We start from the raw sequence: 20,391 nt of genomic DNA on the forward strand, positions 1-20,391 counted from the left end.
CTTACATAGAAGATATTCCAAACCAAAATATCTCCTTTCATCCTTACCATAATTATAATTTCTTATTTTCTCTAAAGTTGTACCCATCATTTTGTAAATATTTTACTTACGAAAAACTTATTGATAAGTTAGTTATCAAAAACAAATAAAAAAAATTAAACTCTTTAAATTTCTTTTCAAAAATACCATTCAGTATTAAAAAAAAAAAAATCTTTGTGATAAAAAAAATGTTTTCATTTTGACATTTCGCATTATTTTCTTGCTATGATATATTTCCATCGCTTTTTTACAAACATTCCTTCAAAAGGTAAAAGGAAACAAAAAAATAATTGTGATCTTAAAAAACTCATTAAAATTTCCAATCTATTTTTTTTCCTCAAAACTTTTGGAATGAAATGACATTAATAATATATTATTCTGCTCAATATACAAATTCTTATTAAAACTTCTAACAATTTTTGTTGGATGACTCGTGCGTTTGACAGAAACGAAGAGGAAGCTCGAGTCTGAAAGAGAGCTAAAGTGCAACGGGCAATGTCGCTTGAACTCGTTTAAACACTGACCAAATTAGGATACAAATTTAGGAATTGCATTTAGGAAACAAATTTATTTTATTTTATTTCAATCAGATTTTTTTTTGATCAAAAATTTTTTGTATTATATTTAATAATTCCGTCTGCTTTGAGATTAAATCAATAATATGAAACTCTAATGAACAATGGAATGTTCATCATAATTCGTTTATCATTCCTTTCTTTCAAGTTATTTCTGAATTGAAGATGGCAATGTCTCCTTTGTTCATGCAGTTCGCTACGTCATAAATATTTTAATGGAGGATAGAAATGTCGTATTGTAGTGGTTCGAGGTTGTCGCTAATGCCCTTTTCGGTTTTATGATATAAACAATATAATAAATAATTCTCCGGTGAACAATTATTGACAAATTTTTCTTTTTAATCAATGAATATAAATTTGGTATTTTCTTGACAGTCTAATGTAAGGGGACGCTTAAAAAAAGTGTGTCGGACTAAAAGATAATAATCTCCTACCCGTCGTAAGTAAAATTTTCGCAAACTAGCCTCGAAACTAGATTATTGCTGTTTTAGTACCGAATCGCAATCCTATACCTCACACACAAATTTGAAATTATATACTAAACACGTATAGAAATGTTACATGCCTGAGGGCGATATTGGAGCATTGCGAAATTTTTCAGTGTCATTTTGCATTATTTTTAGCCTTAAAATATTCATTTATGAGACATAAAACTTAAATCATCTTGGGTGATGTTTCATAGAAAATTATCCTAAAGTTATATCTGTTATGTATCTTTATATGTGAATTGATTGATCTTTTTAATGTTTCATCGAATTGATATCCCCGATCGAATGTGTTCAATTATGAGGACTAATACATCTAAAGCTCAGTTGTTCTATGATAAACCTGACTCCCGATTTGCTGTTCAGTGCATTACTGTTATGAACGGCAAATGCTTCCTTCACTTATTTGATAATACACATGCAAAATTCGGTTTCACTTGAGCTCAAAGAAAACACTGTTTGGTAAGAAAGTATTTTAAAGAAAAATCAATTATAAGTGAATTTCAGTTAGAGTTATTAACATCGTTATTATTAAAAACATTTTACACAAGGATTTAGTGATAACATTCATTTGAACTAGAAAATTGGTTTTGAGTGGGCTAATAAGTATATTGCCTGTGTCTGATTTTAAAGTCATACTTAATTTATGACCAATCAATTTTTAGCTTTATCTAAGATTTAAACTATTTATATAATTATATTTACACTAATGGTCATAAGAATTTGAATGTCATCTAGTATTTAATATAAAATTGTTAGTTTTTTAAAACAATCTACTCCCATTCTTTTTTTTTTCATATTTTTTTAAAAAAATTTACTTCTAAAATGGACATTATTTACTTTTCTATTCCCAGATTCCTGACCACAGAATAACAGGAAAGGCATCCTAGCTAATTCATAACTATAACTTGCATAATTTTTTGACTTGATAAACATATTATTTCTTCATTTTATGAATATTTTTAAAAATATTTTATTGATAAATAAAGATAAAGCAATTACTAAACCTATATTTATCTCAAGACAGATTTTAGTATTTGGTAAAGCTACTGAATATTTTTGAATATATCTCCTCTTCACATTCTTCCTATATTTCTCTGTATTTTACTTTTCATATTCATTCATAGCATTTAATAAAATATAATGTAATCATCTTTCATGACTTCTATTATTTTTATTTTATTAGAATGGATAGTGATTTCTTTAAAAAATAATTTTTGAATTGAATCCATTATTATATTTTATAAAAAAATATTGAAAGTCTTTTAATGCTAAAAGTTGTCTTTAATTATAGTCCATAGTGTCAAATAGCATATTCCAATCACAAAAGATATGAATGCAAACTTATTAAAGTTTCTGATTACTCCATTATTTTATTGTAAATCATTCTGTATTTTATCTGTGCTCTGATTTTATTATTTTTAATTAGGGACCAAAACTTTTAAATCGAAATTTATTCTTAAATTGAAGTTTTTCACTTTTTATTTTATCTGCACCATCTTTAATGAGGCTTTATTTGAAGAAGTCACTAAAATGGATATCAATGAAATAAACAGAAAATAGTGTATAATAATACACAGTAATTATTAGGCCTTTATAAATTATATTTTATAATAAGTATAAGAATTTTAAATTAAAACTATATGTATTTTTATTATACATTTACATCTAAATATATAGATTTCTGTAAATAATGTTAAGATTGTGTTTCTTTTATGAAAATGTATTGAATAGAACATTTTATATTTGCGGCAAACATTTTTCTTTAAAGTGCACATGTTAATATCAAATGTTCTTAAAGTTTAGTATTTTTCGATTGGAAAAATATTATTTTTATATAGTAATTTTTTTTTTTTTTTTGCTTTCTAGTGTGAATGATATTTAAGCTTATTTTGTATTAGAGTTATGGAAACAGGTATTAACTTACCTGAACCTGTGGAATATGTGGATGCAATATGCTTGGATAAAGGTATAATTTTACCAGATGGATGTACTACAGCTACAATTACTACAGTAGATGGAGAACCTGTAACATTCATTGTTTCGCAACCATTGGTTGAAAATGAAAATTGTACGAGATCAGAAGAGGAAATAATAACTGCTGATGATGCATCCAGTCGTAATGATAACGAATTAAATCTTCAAGAAAGAGGTAAGTATGTAGTTAATTTGTTGAGTGCTTTTAATACTTGGTTTCAATAATGCAAGGCATTGTACTGACTAAAATATTAAAATTATCTAGTGATTTCTGAAAATTTTGTTGCTTTATGTTGACTATAACAATACCCCAAATGAAGTTCTGCTGTTTTATCTTGACTATTTCAAGTAAAATTCCATTAGTGCAGTAACATTCAAAATGCGGATCAGATTTACTCATTATGGCAATTTGCTTATTATGGAATGTACAAATTTTCAAAAGGAAATTGCTCTGGATAAATTTGTGCTTATTTTATTAATTGTCATATTGTGGAAAATATTATATTTTATGTCAATATTTTTTTTTTTGTTTGGTTACAGTTGCATCCAGGCAGGACCAATTTGTCCTGTTTTATTTTTTAATTTTTGCACTTTTTTTTATATAATTTTGTAACAAAGAATAAATTTTTTGTCATTAAGAATAAAATTCAGAAGAAAACAAAATATTGTTTGCATGAAAAGTGACCATTATGATAATATGCTAGAGCCATATTCTGAGGATAAAACAAATACAATAATAATTTTTGGAAACTAGTTTCTATATATTCAAATGCATTATTAATGTGTGTCGTTAGTCAGTGTTTATTAGTTCAGTGCTGTATTTATATCAGTGTAATTTTTAATTTTTTAAAATTGTAACTAAAAATAAAGGAAATTCTATTTAAAATGACATGAAATAACTAACTCTTGTATTAAGATGAAATTCTATACCCATTTCTTTCTATCCTCCAAATTATTATTGTAGCTATTTAGTTGAAAGTCTTTATTTATCTTTAAAACACATACAAAAAAAAATAATAAAGAATTGACTTGAATATAAAAGAATGTATTGTATATGGTCCTAATTAAAAATATTTGAAATACTAAAAATACAAATGATTTTACATTTATTGTAAGAAATATACAGCTTAAAGAATTATTTTTTTTCTCATTTTCTACATAATCTGCAAATTTTTATTTTTGGAATTATTCTAAAGTAATATAATTTTTAGCTTTAGAGAGTCTTCCATTCCTGAATGTATTCTATATTCCATTTATGTTACATGTACATTAACTTATGATTTGATTATTTCATTTTTATAGATAATCGGCCAACAATCTATACTGTACATTATCCAAATGATGTGCAACAAGAGGAAACAAATTATTTAGAACAACAAGAACATGATATACTAGAAGAAAGTAAAACTGTTATCAATCAAGAAAATTCCGTGGAACATGAAATTTTAGTATCCCAACCAGATATTGAATCACTTACTCCTGTGAGTAGATTGGAGGATTTTATGGATGTTGTTACTACTTATAAATGCAAATTTTGCCGATTTTCTTGTCCTTGGAAATCTGGATTGATGTCTCATATACGATGTTGTCACATCAAAGAAAAAAATTGCATTGTGACTCTTAAATCAGAAAATAAAACTAAGACAGGTTGAGTATTTTTCTCTCTTTATTATTTTCTATGAAACAAATGTTATGAATATACATATCATTTTTATTTTCCATGTATATAATGCACATTTTTTATTTTGATATTTTTGAACTAATAGCAATTCAGCAGGTGATATTTGCAACTTGTTGTTATGAAGCTCGAATTTATATCATTGCAGCTAAGTTATCAATATTTTGTCATTTTTTAACTGCAATAAATTTATAAAAGACAACAACAACAAAAAAAGAAATTATGGTTTTAATTACACATTTCATGTAAAGTTCTTCTAGATTGTTTGAAATTTGTGCACACTTCCTATTATTTTAATCTGTAAGAAATGAGTTGATAAAGGCAAGTATTGGAAAAGAAAGAGAAGGGGGGGGGAGAAGAAAAGAAAAAGAAATAATGAAATGGAATATACTTTTTTAAAGCATATTGATTCAAATAGTATGCTAAATAAATACACCATGTTTTGTTAATTGTATAGATGAATATTATGCAATATGGTTATATATAGCCATGTTGCTAAACATAGCTATATATAACCATATTTTTAAAAAAGTTTAATTCAGTTTTTACTTTTGCATATTTAGCTTGTTTCTTTCTTATATTGGGTGATTAACATTAAATTTGAAATCAGTTAATATGCTTTTTATATACTTTTTATCATGTTATGTTCTATGGTTATTGAAGTAATATTTTTACACTGTTAAGTACGTTAAGAGACAGAAATTTCTGAAATAAATATGTTATTATTATATAAAAGAAAAAGGGTACTTAAAAATATTTCTTGCAATATTTTAAGATTTATTGTTTAGCATGCATTGCCTTATATTGACTAGAATTCACCATGTTTGTAAAGCATGTGAATACATGATTTTTTTTATTTAGTAGTTTGTACTACCATAATTTTTCAATAAGTGCATAAAAACAGGTGTTTTTTTTTCTTTGGGAGGTAAACTTTTTTTCAAGATATTTTATTTCAGTTAATGGATAAGTCCACCGACTCTCAGTTTTGAGTAAATGTTTTGTGTATTATTTTATTCCAAGATTTTTTTCTGTATTTAAATATTTTCTATTTTTTAAAAATGGACTTTGTGTTTTTATGATATACTTCAAAATTATTTTATAAATCTTGGAAAAAGTAAAGGAATATATTTATTATTTTTTTGAAAATTTAGTGTGCATGTTAAATAGCATCTCTAGTTTAGAATTGAGAAATTTTTCTGTTTCAAATAGAATCCTTGGATAGTACAAGAAATGATGAATTGGCAACAGTTTCTAAAGATACGGATTCATCTGAAAAAGTTGCTAATGTAAAGGAAAATGAATCTTGCAAAGAAGATAATATTGAGGAATCAATAACTGTGATGAATAGTGAAAAAGTTGATGCAGGAAATGAAAGCTCTAGTTCTCCTAATTCTCCTTTGAATGAAAGGCACATTTTTCTGTGTGGTCAGTGCAGTGATGGATTTGCTTCTTTGGAAGAATGTAAACAGCATATGATTGATGTAATTATGTTATTTCTTAAATATTTATTTTATGCTGAAAATTAAAAAAACAACAAAAAAACTATGTAATTTTATAGAGGATTTATCCTTGGAACTTAAAAAGCCCAAAATTTTATTCATATATGAAAAAATAATTTGGATTTTTTTTTTGTTGAAAAATGATATTTAATTAATAATTACTGAAAATTTTTGATATGGGATAAGATTTCTTTTAAGTGGAATGAAGAATTGTTTTTATATGCAAAAACTTGTTTTTTTTAAAGTAAAAATATTAAGTTTGCAGTGTCAATTTCTTAATATTTAATTGCTGAATTTGTTAACCTGCATAACAGTGAGAAATTATACACAATTTAGTAACTATATAATTTCAGGATCATAATTTAAGACTTGCTCAAGATAATGAAAAACCGCTTCGGAAGCGTGGTCGGCCAAGAACCCGCCAAAAGAAAGATGACTCAAATCAGCAAAAAAAGAAGATAAGAAAAGAAACCAGTCCTAAAGAAAGTAAAAAGAAAAGAACTACCTTATTTAAAAATTTGGAAGATGAATTAGATTGCTGTATTAAACGAAAGCTTCGTACGGGCTATGTGAATGACCGAGCATTCAGGTATTGTATTGTTTACAAATAAAAAATTTCACTTCATTTGATACCTATATAATAATAATATGCTTCATGTTAACTTAACAGCAACCAAATTACACTCAGAACTTCAGAAAAATTAAAAGTAAGATTTGTAATTCTTTTCTGTTTTTGCCATGCAGAGCTCTACTTGAATCACATTTATTTTGGTGACTTTAACAGAAAAAAAGATACTTAGTACCAGTATATATACTGAAGGATAATTGCTGTTAAACTAATTGGAAAATCATCTTAATCTTTTGAACTGAATCTGAATTGTTTCATGAATATTATTTGTATATTTCTGATAATTGTGAAAGACTTTAGTTTTATTTTGCATAACAATTGTACATTTGCATACTCTAGAATATTAAATAAAATACCCTTGTATTTTGTTTGTAGTTAAAAAAAAAAACAATATTGAATTGGGTTATATAATTTTTTTCATAAAGTTTCTATTCAGAATTTTATTTTGCAAATTATATCCACATACTGTAAAAATGTGATGAATTCAGTTGGAAGAAATTCATAGTTAACACTCTTTCTGTCCAAAATTCTCCTTGGTGTTTCTTTTAGCATGCAGATTATTCACAAACCACCTTGCTATGTGCCAGTTAATGGGATGAAACTTCATTAATTTTTTTGTTGATGGAAAATGACACAATTACCTCCTATTCTGAATTCTTCAGAGCATTACTTGAATCAAAAAATTTGATACCATTATCAGTGTAGATTATATTCTCTTCACTTTTCCTAGCAAAAGTCTTCTCAAAGCCATTATAAAAGTTTCAATAAAAAATGAATTGACTAATTCAGAATGGATAGAGCGATAAATGACATAGGTATAAATAACACAATCCAAGTCTTTCTCCATATTGTTAATACAAAAAAATTTCCAAATCAATTTGTCTGACTTCAGTGACTGTAGCAACTTTTATTCTCTCTTTAAGATGAGATGCTAAAAGGACCGTATTTTTAGCTTTGAATCTCTTACATGAAATATAACGAAAGCTTAATTGTTTTGATATATTACTTGGAGAAATAACTTGATAAATGCCTTTTAAGGAAATGAGAGTTCAGAATTCTACATATTGCAGTTTACAGTGCTTCGGTTATATTAGTTAGCAGGTCATTTCATGATTACCTGTTAGTAATATTAAATGTTTAAAAATGTCACCTTCGTCTCCCAATATAAGCGTAGTTCTCATTCTAATAATGTTAGCTTTATCTTTGAATATGTGCATAGTTTCGAAGAATTTCATTCCGCTTCACACAAAAATTTCCTTCTGAAGTAATTTTAGCACACAATTTTCAATAATTAAACTTCCTCATTGGTTAAGTCATGTTTTCTGAAATTCTTTCCAACTTTTAATGAAATGGAATATCTAGGTAAGCTTTCTTAACTCTTTAACATCCAAGCACTTTTCAAGTGGCACTCCCTTTAACATCCAGACTTTCTCAACGTGTCTCTGAAAGACTTTCTCAACGTGTCTTCCTAGCTGAGGTGCAGTTACCCTCCGCACTCTGAAGTAATAAAACTGTCGACGCTCTACCTTGAATAATTGCCTTGCGGTTTTCGACAACGAGATTCATTTTCTATCAGCTTAAGAGTTTTATTCTAATGTATTTATATTTTTTAGTGTGAAGTGTTTCGCTCATCATCTTTGTGGGGTATATTTTTTTACAAAAAATTTGAAATTTATTCTATAATTTTTTTTTTTTTTTGTAAGTTTTATGTTAGGCTTCCAAACCATTTAAATAAAAACTGGCTTTACTAGGAATTTCAAAAACATCTTTATGTTCCATTTAATTCTCAATAGGCTTTTACACTTTTTTTATTTCCAAAATTAAGTAATATGTCATATATTACCATGTAAAAAATTTTTACATAGTAATGTAAAACATACATTATACATATATCAATGAAATTAGTACATTTTTTTACATAGTATAGATGTCAATGCTTTCCAGTGATAAACAAGGTAATGTTTTAAATCTTCATTTAATACCGAAATAAAAACAATCGTTGGATAAAAAAAAAATGTTATTGCTCTTTTTGAAAGATGTTTCGAAAATAATATGTTCTTTCAACACTCAGCTAAGATTTTTTTTTATTGTCTTAAGCATTTTTTTTTTTAGTATAAACGATTATCTTTATTGAATTTTTAAATATAAAATATTACTTTGCATTTTCGATAGTGATACTAAGAGAAAAGTTTTAGAACTTTAATTAAATTTTTAAAGAAGTTTTCACATTTTTTTTCCCAAAACCTTACGCATTCTTGCTTTTACATTAAATAATCGAAAAAGAATGTAGGGTAAATATAAATTCCAAAAATATCTTTATTTTGCCACTCATTTTTACTAATCTTTTAAAATATAACTATTAAATTTTTTTTCTAACCAAGGGAATATATTACGTCAAACGTTATATATCTCATCTATCGAATTTTTTCGATAGATGAGATAACATATTTTTAAAACTTCATTTAATAATGAAATAAAATTCGGGGGAAAAATTACTCAGTGAAATATATTTCGAAAATACATTCCTTCAGTTTTCAGCCTGAACATTTTACTAAAACATTACATTCTTCGTAAACTAAATATGAAGATTTAACACATTTAAAATTACATTAATCTAGTTTTCTATAGTAAGTTTTCTATAGTATTGTTAAGACAAGATAAATTTTTGAACGAAAGCTTCATATTAAATTTCCACAAATTTCCACACGAGGGAATCATTTGCAAATTTTTGATAATATGTACATTATATAGCATTTTTGACTCCTCATCTCTATCTCTCTCGTTCATCTGACCCTCGTTAGTTTCATCTCCTGCTTCTTTGCTTAGAATAAACGAGAGATCAGCTAAAGTATCATTTTTTGGCCAACCATCATCTTTGTTGATAGATCACTGTCACTTTCATCAGAATCAAGTAAAATTGCTTTAATTTCTTCTTCAGTGTGTTCACGATTTCTTTTACTCATAATGAAGAAATAATAAGCGTTTCAATAGAAAAATTACTCTGATAATCCAAACACCCGATTCACAGTACATAAAATAAAGAATCAGAAATTCACAACTGAAGAAAAATGTTTAGAATGGCATTCTAAAGAGGAACTCAGTATTTATATAACTTATCTCATTCTTTGAAGAGGGCGATACATCCAATCTTTTTTTTTTTTTTGTCTTTTAATTCTATTTTAAAAGCGGTAGTTTGTACACGGCCTCAGAATTTCCGACAGTCCTTTGATGAAAGAATAAGATGCTTGGAGTGTAAAACGACTTCCTTCCATAGTAACAACTGTCGCTACCCATTTTGTAAGAAAACTGCGATGTGAATAGGCTGCATTGACAATGCAATGGTTTGTCTTTATATCATTACAATAGTCTTACTACTGAAAAGGGCTTCTGATGCTTGTCCGAAAAATAAACAACGTGTCGGTATCCTTATATATCATTCATCGTTACCAGAGAACTTCAGTGGAAAATTTCTTTTATAAATGGCCATAAAATCTTTCCAATTTTGAGCTAACAACACGTGAAAACAGAAACTAAAACCCTTTCAAAATACAAAATGTACGCCAACAACCCATTTAGTGAATTCCTCCTCAACCCCTACCGCCCTAAGGCACAGGGGAAACTACTGTGAAAAAGCCGCGATTGTCAAAGATAACGAGGACCTCCAGGAGTGTTCTGTAGAGTAGCCTCTTTTAATACCCATCACCCCTAAAACGGCTTACAGCCGCCCCAAACCGCCCCACGTGGATGTTATAGGGTAAATTCTCAAACCGCCCCGCTGGAATAGAGAGGGTTAATGTCTTTGTGTATTTTGAATAATAAAAGAAATTTTGGAAAAAGTAAACCGATTCATGCTTACACTGTTTACTATTATTTATCTTCCTGCATTTTTTTGGATTCAATAAAATTTTTATTAGCAACTTATGTCTCATATATTGGCTTGAAATCTCATGACTTCTGTAACTATTCTGAACCTTTGCACCATCTGCTCTTCAATAAAATTGATTATGAAAAAATCTCTTGAATGATTATCCATCAGATTTATATGATATAGTATGAAATACCAGTCCTTAGAATTAATATACTTTCTTATCTTTCTGATCCTGTTTTCCACAGCTGTGTTTCAAGGGCAATTTTTAAAAATATATATATAAATTAAAACTGTTGCGGAGTAAGTCCAAAATTATACTGTGTTAATTTTTAACTCTTGCCCATTTGCAAGTTACTAATACCATCTGGATATTATGTAGTTTGCAGTTCTTCTGAAAATTGTATTTTTTTTTAACAAGCCATACTCTTGATTTGCTTGCTACTAACTGTTAAGAAATTCTTATTAATGTGAAATATAATGATATGTATTAAATATAAAATATATGGATAACATATTTAATGAAGAATTAATTCACTATCTTTGAAAAGATCCAAGACAAACCTATGTGGAATTTTGCATTTTTTTAAAGTAAATGCATATGTGTGAACTTATTTAGAAATTCATTGCACATATATATTTTTATATAGCAGTAGTGCATCCTCCCAGTAAATTTTTTTTTTTTTTTCCCCTCTCTCTCTCTTTGGCAAAATGATCTTTGGTGTCAAAATGGTTAGGCTCGTGAATCCTATTGGCCATACATTCATTGAATAACAATTGATTTCTTAATAAAATTCAACTTTGTTTTAAAATGTTCATTTGTTTCGGTATCATAAGAAAGTCCTGGAATTGGAATAAATTTGTGTGCTTTATCTATAATTCTTTTTCACTAGTAACCCAACATCAAAGTTCAAATTTGGTTGAAGACATCAATTTCTTAATTTCACTAATAAAGTTGACTCTTTTCTTTAGTTTTGAAACTTGTAATACAGTTAGATGTCTACATTAAAAGATATTTGAATTCTTTTTTATCCCTTTTCATCTAGAACTCCCTAGATTATAGACTGTCGCTGTTTCTTGTAAATAATGCACTAAGAGAAGCACCAAATTTCATTCAACAATATCTTAAAGTGATCATACTCTCTTGTCTTTAAAAATTCTTCCACCATAAATACATTAAATAATATCCATCTTTAGTGTTTAGATTGACTTGAAAAGACTTTTCCATTTCTGACTTTATGCGTTATGTTTTGTTAAATTGCATTATCAATTTTAACATCAAATTTGGTACCTTTTCTAAACAATTTTTAAAGTAGTTAACTTCATACACTGAATGAATTTTTGTATTTGTATCACCAATTTTTATTACAGGAGGATGCATTAAGTACCTTTATTCTCATCTATACTTATAAATTTGATGATTTCAGCTCAAATCTGCTCATTCTCTTAACCTTTCAGATTGAGTATAATTTTTTTAGTAGGAATTTACTATTTTATGGTTGATTTGTTGTTCCAATTCTAGACGTCCACTTTCCCACATCATACTTCATATATCTTCATTTATTTTAATAATTTTATAGGACAAATCACCAATTTTTTTCATTATTGTTTTTGTTGTGATTTGATTTATATAAGATCTCGTAAGCCAATGGCATCCAGAATCATAATTCTGCCTAATCTAAATTATGTGACAAATATTAATTATATTACACAATTTGCCTTCTTATTTTTAAGTGTTAATCCAAGTTTTATTTTGATATCTACAAAATTATTTTCAGAAGCTTCCATTGATCCAATCAGTAAGGGCCAATGCAATCTGTTCTTATTATTAAACCCTTTTTAGGTATTTCATCTCCTCTATTATTATTTTTTTAAATTGGATAAATATTAGGATCATGTACATATGGAATACCACTACATATTTTCATTTCATCTAAAATTGAAATATTATGCTTAAAATTTAAACATAAACTCTGCAGTTTGTTATTACACATATTGTGAGACCTTTGTTTGTTTTCACTGCCTTTGCAAAGTCCATTACTGATCTTTACTCGAACTATTTTTCAATTCTAGTTTATTTCCAGTATTATTTTTTCTTTTAAAAGCTTCCTGAGCACCAATATCAAACAATCTTCACATAATTCTGGACTTGTCATTAATGAGAATTTTCCTAATACCATTAATAATGATCAGGATTTTTTTAGTTATAAAAGAAACTTTGCATCCAATTCAGATGTGTTATTTTGTTTTGTTTGTTATTTGTTATTTGGATGCATAATATTATGATGTTTTTTGCATGCAGTGTATTTCAAATAGTTTTTGTAAATCTTGGAATTATGAAATGTCAACTGTCTTCAAATAGACAAAAGCAGTATTTATTGACAACAGACTGGCTTTCAATTGACAACTTTTCTTCTTCACTATTTATCTTTTCTTCTCTAGTGATATATTAGCATTTTTAAATATCCTAATGTATTATGAAATGATTTATTGCAAAATATGCCTTATCTTGTATTTTGTCAACTCTTTTTCTTTCACTAGAAGTGCAAGCTGCAGTGAGAATTTAATTCTTCTGTTTGGTACTTTTAAATTCCACATATAAAGTTTCTGACTGAGCAAGTTGTATCCTATCATCAATTTCATCTTCCAATTGGTAAACTTCTAACAGAATTTCCAAAATATTCATTGCCATATCATTGTCAATTGTACTACAATTTTTCTCAAGATTCCCGATTGAGATCTTCTAGTAGAGCTGACAACTAAGGAGTGCAATGTTATCTTGCACTTTTCTGACTTGACTCCTAATGTTTCTAGTGTTCATAGCTGAGTCTGTATTTTGTCATACATATTGTCAAAACATAGAAAGAAATAATTTCATTAATATTTGCTCATGTTAAAATAAGATTCAAAAATTCGCTAACATAAATTTGGATCAACAAGCAAACTTTGACAAAGGGCTATTTCAGCTGTTCATTAAGATTCTGGTTTTTGTCTCCAATATTGGAAAAATTCTTTACTAAATCACTTACTGCAAATCAACTTCTGTCATGTGCAGAAAATACTGTAAATTGTAATCCAAATTCAAGCAATCATTCTCATGAATTTGTGTGAATTGTCCTCTGCATCCAAGCCAATTTATATCACTATCAAAAAGGTTTTAATTTCAGTTTAGGGAGATGAAAACTCCATTTTGTTTCATTTAATATCTTGTATATAATTTTCTATATTTGTTATTAGAATCCATTTTCATAGCATATCATTATTCATTAAATCTATGTTACTAGATAAGTCATCTTTGAATTTTTTTATTTTTAATCAATTTGCTCTAATTATTTCATCTAATTCAAATAATTTTTCAGGTTTATCATTTAAAATATCAAATATTGGTACCAATTCCTTCTTTCTTTCTGTTTCTGCTTTACAGCAATTTAGACTTCTTTTAGAGATTTTGTAAGTAATCGCCAGAGTTCTGCTATTCCCCATTTTAAAGGAACCACAATCCTATTCAAGGATGTAAGTTTGTTAAAAAAAATTTATAAATATTTTGGATTTTATATATTTAAAGAAATTTTGAAAATGTATTTTATAGCAAAAGCAATATAATAAATACATTGAATTTATCTGAGTTGTAACTAATAGAATACATATAAATTATTTGTCTATGGATAATGAAAAATAATTTGTATTTATTACTTTAATATACTAATATTTTATTTTTTAGTAGAGTATTCAAATAAATTTATCTTTTTAGGTGTACTCGAAGTGGATGTGGACATCGCTTTACCTCTGATTCAAATTTAAACTATCATTATAATTGTCATTCATCTGGTGCAAAGCAATTTACATGTCCTGAATGTCGTGAAGAATTTGATAATTGGCGAGGACTTGCAATGCATCTTTGGAGAGAACACACAGTTGATATTGATTTACATTCTTGCACTGAATGTAGTTACAAGACTTTTAGCTTCTTTAAATTAGATAATCACAGGGTATGTGTAAAATTTTATTCCTAAGATTTTATAGAAAGTAATATTTGTAAATTCTTCTATTTCTATGGAAGGAAAACAATTGTTTTTTATCAATGCCATTAGATAACAGGGTTTTGAAGATTAATAAGTTGAAAGTCACTTTAGTTAGACATTGTTACAGGTTTTGATTTTTAAATTTAGTTTTAAAAAATTAAATATTTCATTATTAATTATAGTTCTATTTACTATTCGATATAGCTATTCAATATTTGCACAACTAAATTCAGTATCTAAAATAGTACTCATATCATTTAAAAATGTATTCTCTTTAGGTTCATAAAAATCTTTTGAATGTCTAATAATGTTTAATATATAAAATTTTTTATGTATCATTATTTTTCCAAGTACTTTTTCTGCATGACTGGATACATAGGAGCATGTTATAATTAATCTCTTTTCTTCTACTATTATGCATAATTTGTGTCTAGTGTCTCCCAATATGTAAAATTTATTTAAATTATCTATTTTTCAGTATATCTAAGCTATAATCTTATGAATCTTAAAATGCTTTTGAAGTGTTGAATTGTTATTATTATTTTTCTTAAAGTTAAAACTTTTTCTTTTTGAGTGAAGATATTTGCAAATTTAATTTTTTAATTATTTTGATTGGAGAATTTTTATTTTGTTTTATAATGCCCTGTAATATACTTGTAATATAATGTTTATTTACTCATCAGGGGAAAAAAAAAAAAAATGTTATGTTGTGAAAACATGTTGTTTTGGGAATAGAGTTTTTGTATATCAAAAAAGAAAGTCAGATAAAAGTATTATATTAAAATAATAAGAATAATAGAACTTCTACATGGACCCAAATTTAATAGATTAAAGAATAGAAACAATTATTGGCAATATTATGTAAAAATTATCGGTTCCAGGAAATTCCAGAAACTGCACATACTTTAGTTCTTTTGTTGTATTATTTTTTTATCTTAGAAGCAAATTTTTTTTTTATTTTAAACAAATACAGATTATTTTTTTCATGACAATATGAGTAATATGAATTGTAATAAATTATTAACTGAAGAAGCACAAAATGGATACCAGAAACAGTTTGAAAGTACAGATAAAAGCTTGAAGATAAAGAAAAACTGTGGGAATCATGAAAATATGAAGTTAAAAAATAAAAAATATTTTAATCATTTGAAACTATTATAAAAAATCAAATCAACAAAACTTTGCGTATCAAGAAAGAAATTGAAGTAAACATCTAGAGTTAATTCAATCAAATATTCCTTTTACTTTCGTATATAAGCCACATATATGAATTAGCCTTGCAATGGGAACGTAGGAAACAAAAGTTTTACAATTCAAATGTATTTTGATTCTGAATTAAAACTAATAGAATTTATGATTATCTTTTTTATAGAAAGGTTATGGAAATTTAAAGTTATCTTTTTAATAGAAAAATTATGGGATAAAGCTCAACTAAATTTTTTTCAGAATATTTCAGATGGTTAAATTCATTGAGGCATGTGTTTTTTCGGAATGGGATTTGTGATATTGAAGGGGAAAAAAATGGTTAGATATAAAGACCATAAGTCATCGAAGACTATTGACTTTGAGAATTCATTTCAAATCGTCCACCTTAGAAAACAAAGATGGTCAGAAGGTATTCCAAATTCAAAAGGTTTGAGTTAGGATTACTTTTAACTCTAATCAGATTACTGGAAAATTTTCTACTGAAAGATTGTAGTAGTAAGTTGAATCTGTATTTTTCAAAATATTTTGGATGTTTCATTTCATTAATGGAGTTTTTGTGTGACTATCTCTTGTTTAAAAATCCAACTCTTGGCAACTAAAATTTATATTGCAATAAAAATGTTCTTATGTAGTAATTTGAAATTTGTAGTAGCAAATTTGAATTTTTTTTAGATAATATTTTAAAAAATATGTTTTGATATAGCTCAATCATAATTAATACTTCTCAACTGAATAGAGAGAAAATTACAGTTACTGTAAGAAGGCAATGCATGCATATTTTTTTGCACAAAAATACGATGTTCATGCTTATATTCATAATGTAATGAAAGTATGGAGATCCTTAAGAAATGGTAAAGCATGTTATCTCACAGTTTTTGTTCTAAAATAATATTGTTCAATTAGGATGAAAATTTTTTTTAAATAAATGTTTCTTTTCTTTTCTCTCTCTCTCTTTTTTTTTTTGAAAAAAAAAAAAGAAACATTTTTTTTTTTTTTTTTACATGTACTGTCATTTATAACTTTCAACTATAGAAAAAAAAATATATTTATCATTGTTAAAATTCTAGAGAAACTGATATGCAAAGTTGGTAAACTCTTATAACAACATTGTAAATATGATGAACAATTTTTGCTTGAATAGATTTTTGATTCACAAACATTTTATTCCTTACACCAATAAGTTTATTTGAAATGGCCTTTTACTTTGGCAGGAAGGATAAAACTGGTTGTTCAAATTCTGCATCTTGATGAATATTTAAACATGGTCGAAAATCTCTCTCTTTTGTTGTTCATTGGCTATTAGTTATAAAATGAGAGTATTGTATGTTGAAAATTAATCTGAAATCTCATCAAATGTAAGTTTTAGTACTGATATTGAATTTATCTACTTTTCCAAGTTTAAAAATTAGGATCTTCCTTTTTAGCAAAGTTTCTGACATGCATATATATAAAATGTCTTTGTCGAAACAAAATTAGGCCAAATTTGTTAATCACCTTTTGGCAAGAGCTTGTCAGTTTTGACTGTTTAAAACATATTTGTGGTTCATTGCTTGTTCGTTATACTTTGATTATGGAATATTATATAGGAATAATTCATCTGTTTCATGTGGGATCTTGTTAGCTGTAAACTTTCCATGTAATATTAAACTTATCTACTTTATTTCCCAATTATTTTATTTGAACTTTTTTTGCTAATAAACATATTGATAAACATAACAGCTTTTTTCTTTGTGACTAGACTTTTCACTGTCATCTAATTGCAGGCAAAGGAAACTAATGTTTTTCTGAAGTATTTTATTAATAAATTACTTATTTAGATTTGATTTCTCTGCCCAAATCAATTTTCTGAATTGGGGAGGAATACAGTAATCTATTCAAGACTATTTTAATAGGTATAATGGTACACCGTTTATTTTAATACTCTGTTATAGAGCATAAAATGTTACTATTGAAGAAGAAATTTTTAATATAGTTTTTATATTTTCTTCTAGAAATATAAATTTTAGCTAATCTTATTTATATATTTCTTTTTTCTTTTCAGAAAATCCATAGTGAAGAAAGAGCTTATGTTTGTGATACATGTGGCAAAGGCTTTAAGCAGATCAGCCAACTTCGCAACCATGTTGTCATTCATTTGGATCGTAAAAATCTGCCTGAGAAAAGATGGTACAGTGAACAGGAATGTGATATTTGTGGGCGTAAATTTTCAGATACTAAATGCTTAAGAAAACACCAACAAGCTGTCCACAGCAAATTAAAACCTTATATTTGTTCCTACTGTGGACACCTGAGTGCTCGGAAAGCTATGCTTGAGTTGCACATGAGGCAGCATACTGGAGAAAAGCCTTTTCTGTGTGAGCATTGTGATTATCGAACAGGAGATCATAATTCTCTGAGAAGACATAGGATGAGGCATACCGGAGATAAGCCATATAAATGTCCTCATTGTCCTTATGCTTGCATACAGGTGAGTAACACTTTAAATGCTAATATTTTCAAAAAGTGTATTACGATCATTTTTAAAATTATTTTAATAATTTTTTATACTCTTAATATGATGCAACTTTATCCAAAAGTAGTAGATAATTGCAAAATTTTGAAATTTCTACAATGACATTGGTGACTAAGTTAATTAGTTTAGTAATATTATCGTTTTTTAAAATAAATAATGCTTTAGATATTGAATAAGTTGGATATAATTTGATCAAAGCTAACAAGTTTAATAATAATATTGTAAGATTTAATATTTAAATTGTTTTTATATTTACTGCTCTTTAAATATATGTACCAATTATTTATTTTTGAAAATTTATGTTCGGGACAAATTTTGTGAAAAAATCTAACTAAATGCTTTTGCGATAAATGTCATAGTTATTTTGTTTTCTGTGCATACATAATTAGTTAACACTCTTATATATAATTAATCCTTTTCTACTTGTTTTATCTATCAAAGACTCATAAAAAAAAGCAGTAATGGCTTGGAAGTAGAATATGAGCTTTTTATTTCAATGGTGGATACATTTCTTGATTCTATTAAAAATGATATATAATATAGGTCTGTTACACATTAAATTTGATTTGAAAGGTTAGATGACCTCACATCTATGTTACAGGAAGTTCAGAAGATCAGGCTGCCACTAAGATTTCATTCAAATGCAGTTCTGAATCATAAAATCTTGCATATTGGCCTTTACATTGATTAAAAATTAAGCCTTGATATAGTCATTCACAATAACAATATGTGTGTGTGTTTTATTTTGTATTTTTATAACTTTTTTCGGGATTATAAATTTTACTTAAGAAATATTTATTTCATTGCTAAGAAAACTTTAAGAATTTAAAATGTCTGTTCCTTCATAGGTTCCCTGGCTGAATAAGTTGACTTAGAATTCTTTAATAGGCTAACCTTAATATATTGCATACCATATAGAAATATCTAAGACATTCTTCAGGGACTGAATGTCTTTTGGCAAACTACACATTATTTAAATGATCATAACTACAGATTAGAATGCACTTTAGGAAATGAAACTAAAATGAGTAAACTCGAGAGTGATCCTTAACGGATGGTGCCCAAAACACAAGAAAACTCATTAGTGGTACACAGTGAGTTAACTGATCTTTTTAGTCATTGATACCTTAAATAATATGTTCTATTTGTCATTTATAGTGTGAGTTTATAAGTTTCTTGCCATTTTATCTCACCATCATAAGTGTTGATTAATTAACTGGAATTTTTTTTTTTAGCATATGAAAATTTATTACTTGTAATAATGTTGCTGAGGTAATGATGAATTTTTGATACTTTGATATTTATATCCCCTAGTTTTTAATGCCAAACAAATGAGAATTATCAAGATGGTTGCATTATATATGATAAAGATGGGTATAATCTGAAAAGTGCCAAGTAAAGTAGGGGACACGAATATCCACAAATACATGATTTTTTAATGAGTTTTTGTATATACTTGCATTTGTCTTACCTTGGGGTTTTCATATGTATTCTTCAGAAATTGCAGAATCTTTACTAATCGTGGAATGTAAATGTGGTTATTTAAGCCTGTTTTGAGATAAAGAGTTACTTTATTAGTCATTTGAAATTTAGAATGTTTATATTTGGAAAATTCTCATTTGATATTCCTGTAAAATTTAAAAACTGAGTATTAGTATTAATAATCTTCACTGTAAATACCAGATAGTGAATAGTTGTATTAGGTTTTAATTAGATTGCCTCATAATATTTTATAACTGTTTCTTTAAATTACTTTATACATAAATATGTTGTAAATGAATAATTGTTTTCTCCTACTTGCATATTATTTCATTAGCTATTTAATTGAAACATTCTTAGGACTTCTGAATTTGTTTTTTGATTTTTATAAAATATATTACTTTATAGCCTCTTTGTTTCCCCAAA

General features: G+C 26.8%; 1 protein-coding gene across 4 annotated transcripts in view; it reads left to right on the plus strand.

The window, feature by feature from the left end:
- Positions 1-811: 811 nt before the first annotated feature.
- LOC129962476 (zinc finger protein 782-like) overlaps positions 812-20,391 on the plus strand; it is a 29,922-nt gene continuing 10,342 nt past the window's right edge. Inside the window, exons 1-7 of one of the 4 annotated variants that reach the window (XM_056076208.1) lie at positions 812-1,053; positions 2,969-3,251; positions 4,379-4,723; positions 5,964-6,235; positions 6,607-6,842; positions 14,498-14,735; positions 18,016-18,441. In XM_056076208.1, the coding sequence (XP_055932183.1) occupies positions 3,005-3,251; positions 4,379-4,723; positions 5,964-6,235; positions 6,607-6,842; positions 14,498-14,735; positions 18,016-18,441 (1,764 nt within the window). In that variant the 5' untranslated portion in view covers positions 812-1,053; positions 2,969-3,004. Of the gene's footprint in view, positions 1,054-1,113; positions 1,562-2,968; positions 3,252-4,378; positions 4,724-5,963; positions 6,236-6,606; positions 6,843-14,497; positions 14,736-18,015; positions 18,442-20,391 lie in introns of those variants that run through there. The other 3 variants (XM_056076211.1, XM_056076209.1, XM_056076212.1) reach the window with 3 other exon arrangements.

The sequence above is a fragment of the Argiope bruennichi genome, chromosome 3 (genome assembly GCF_947563725.1).
Source record: "Argiope bruennichi chromosome 3, qqArgBrue1.1, whole genome shotgun sequence".
Classification (NCBI taxonomy): domain Eukaryota; kingdom Metazoa; phylum Arthropoda; class Arachnida; order Araneae; family Araneidae; genus Argiope; species Argiope bruennichi.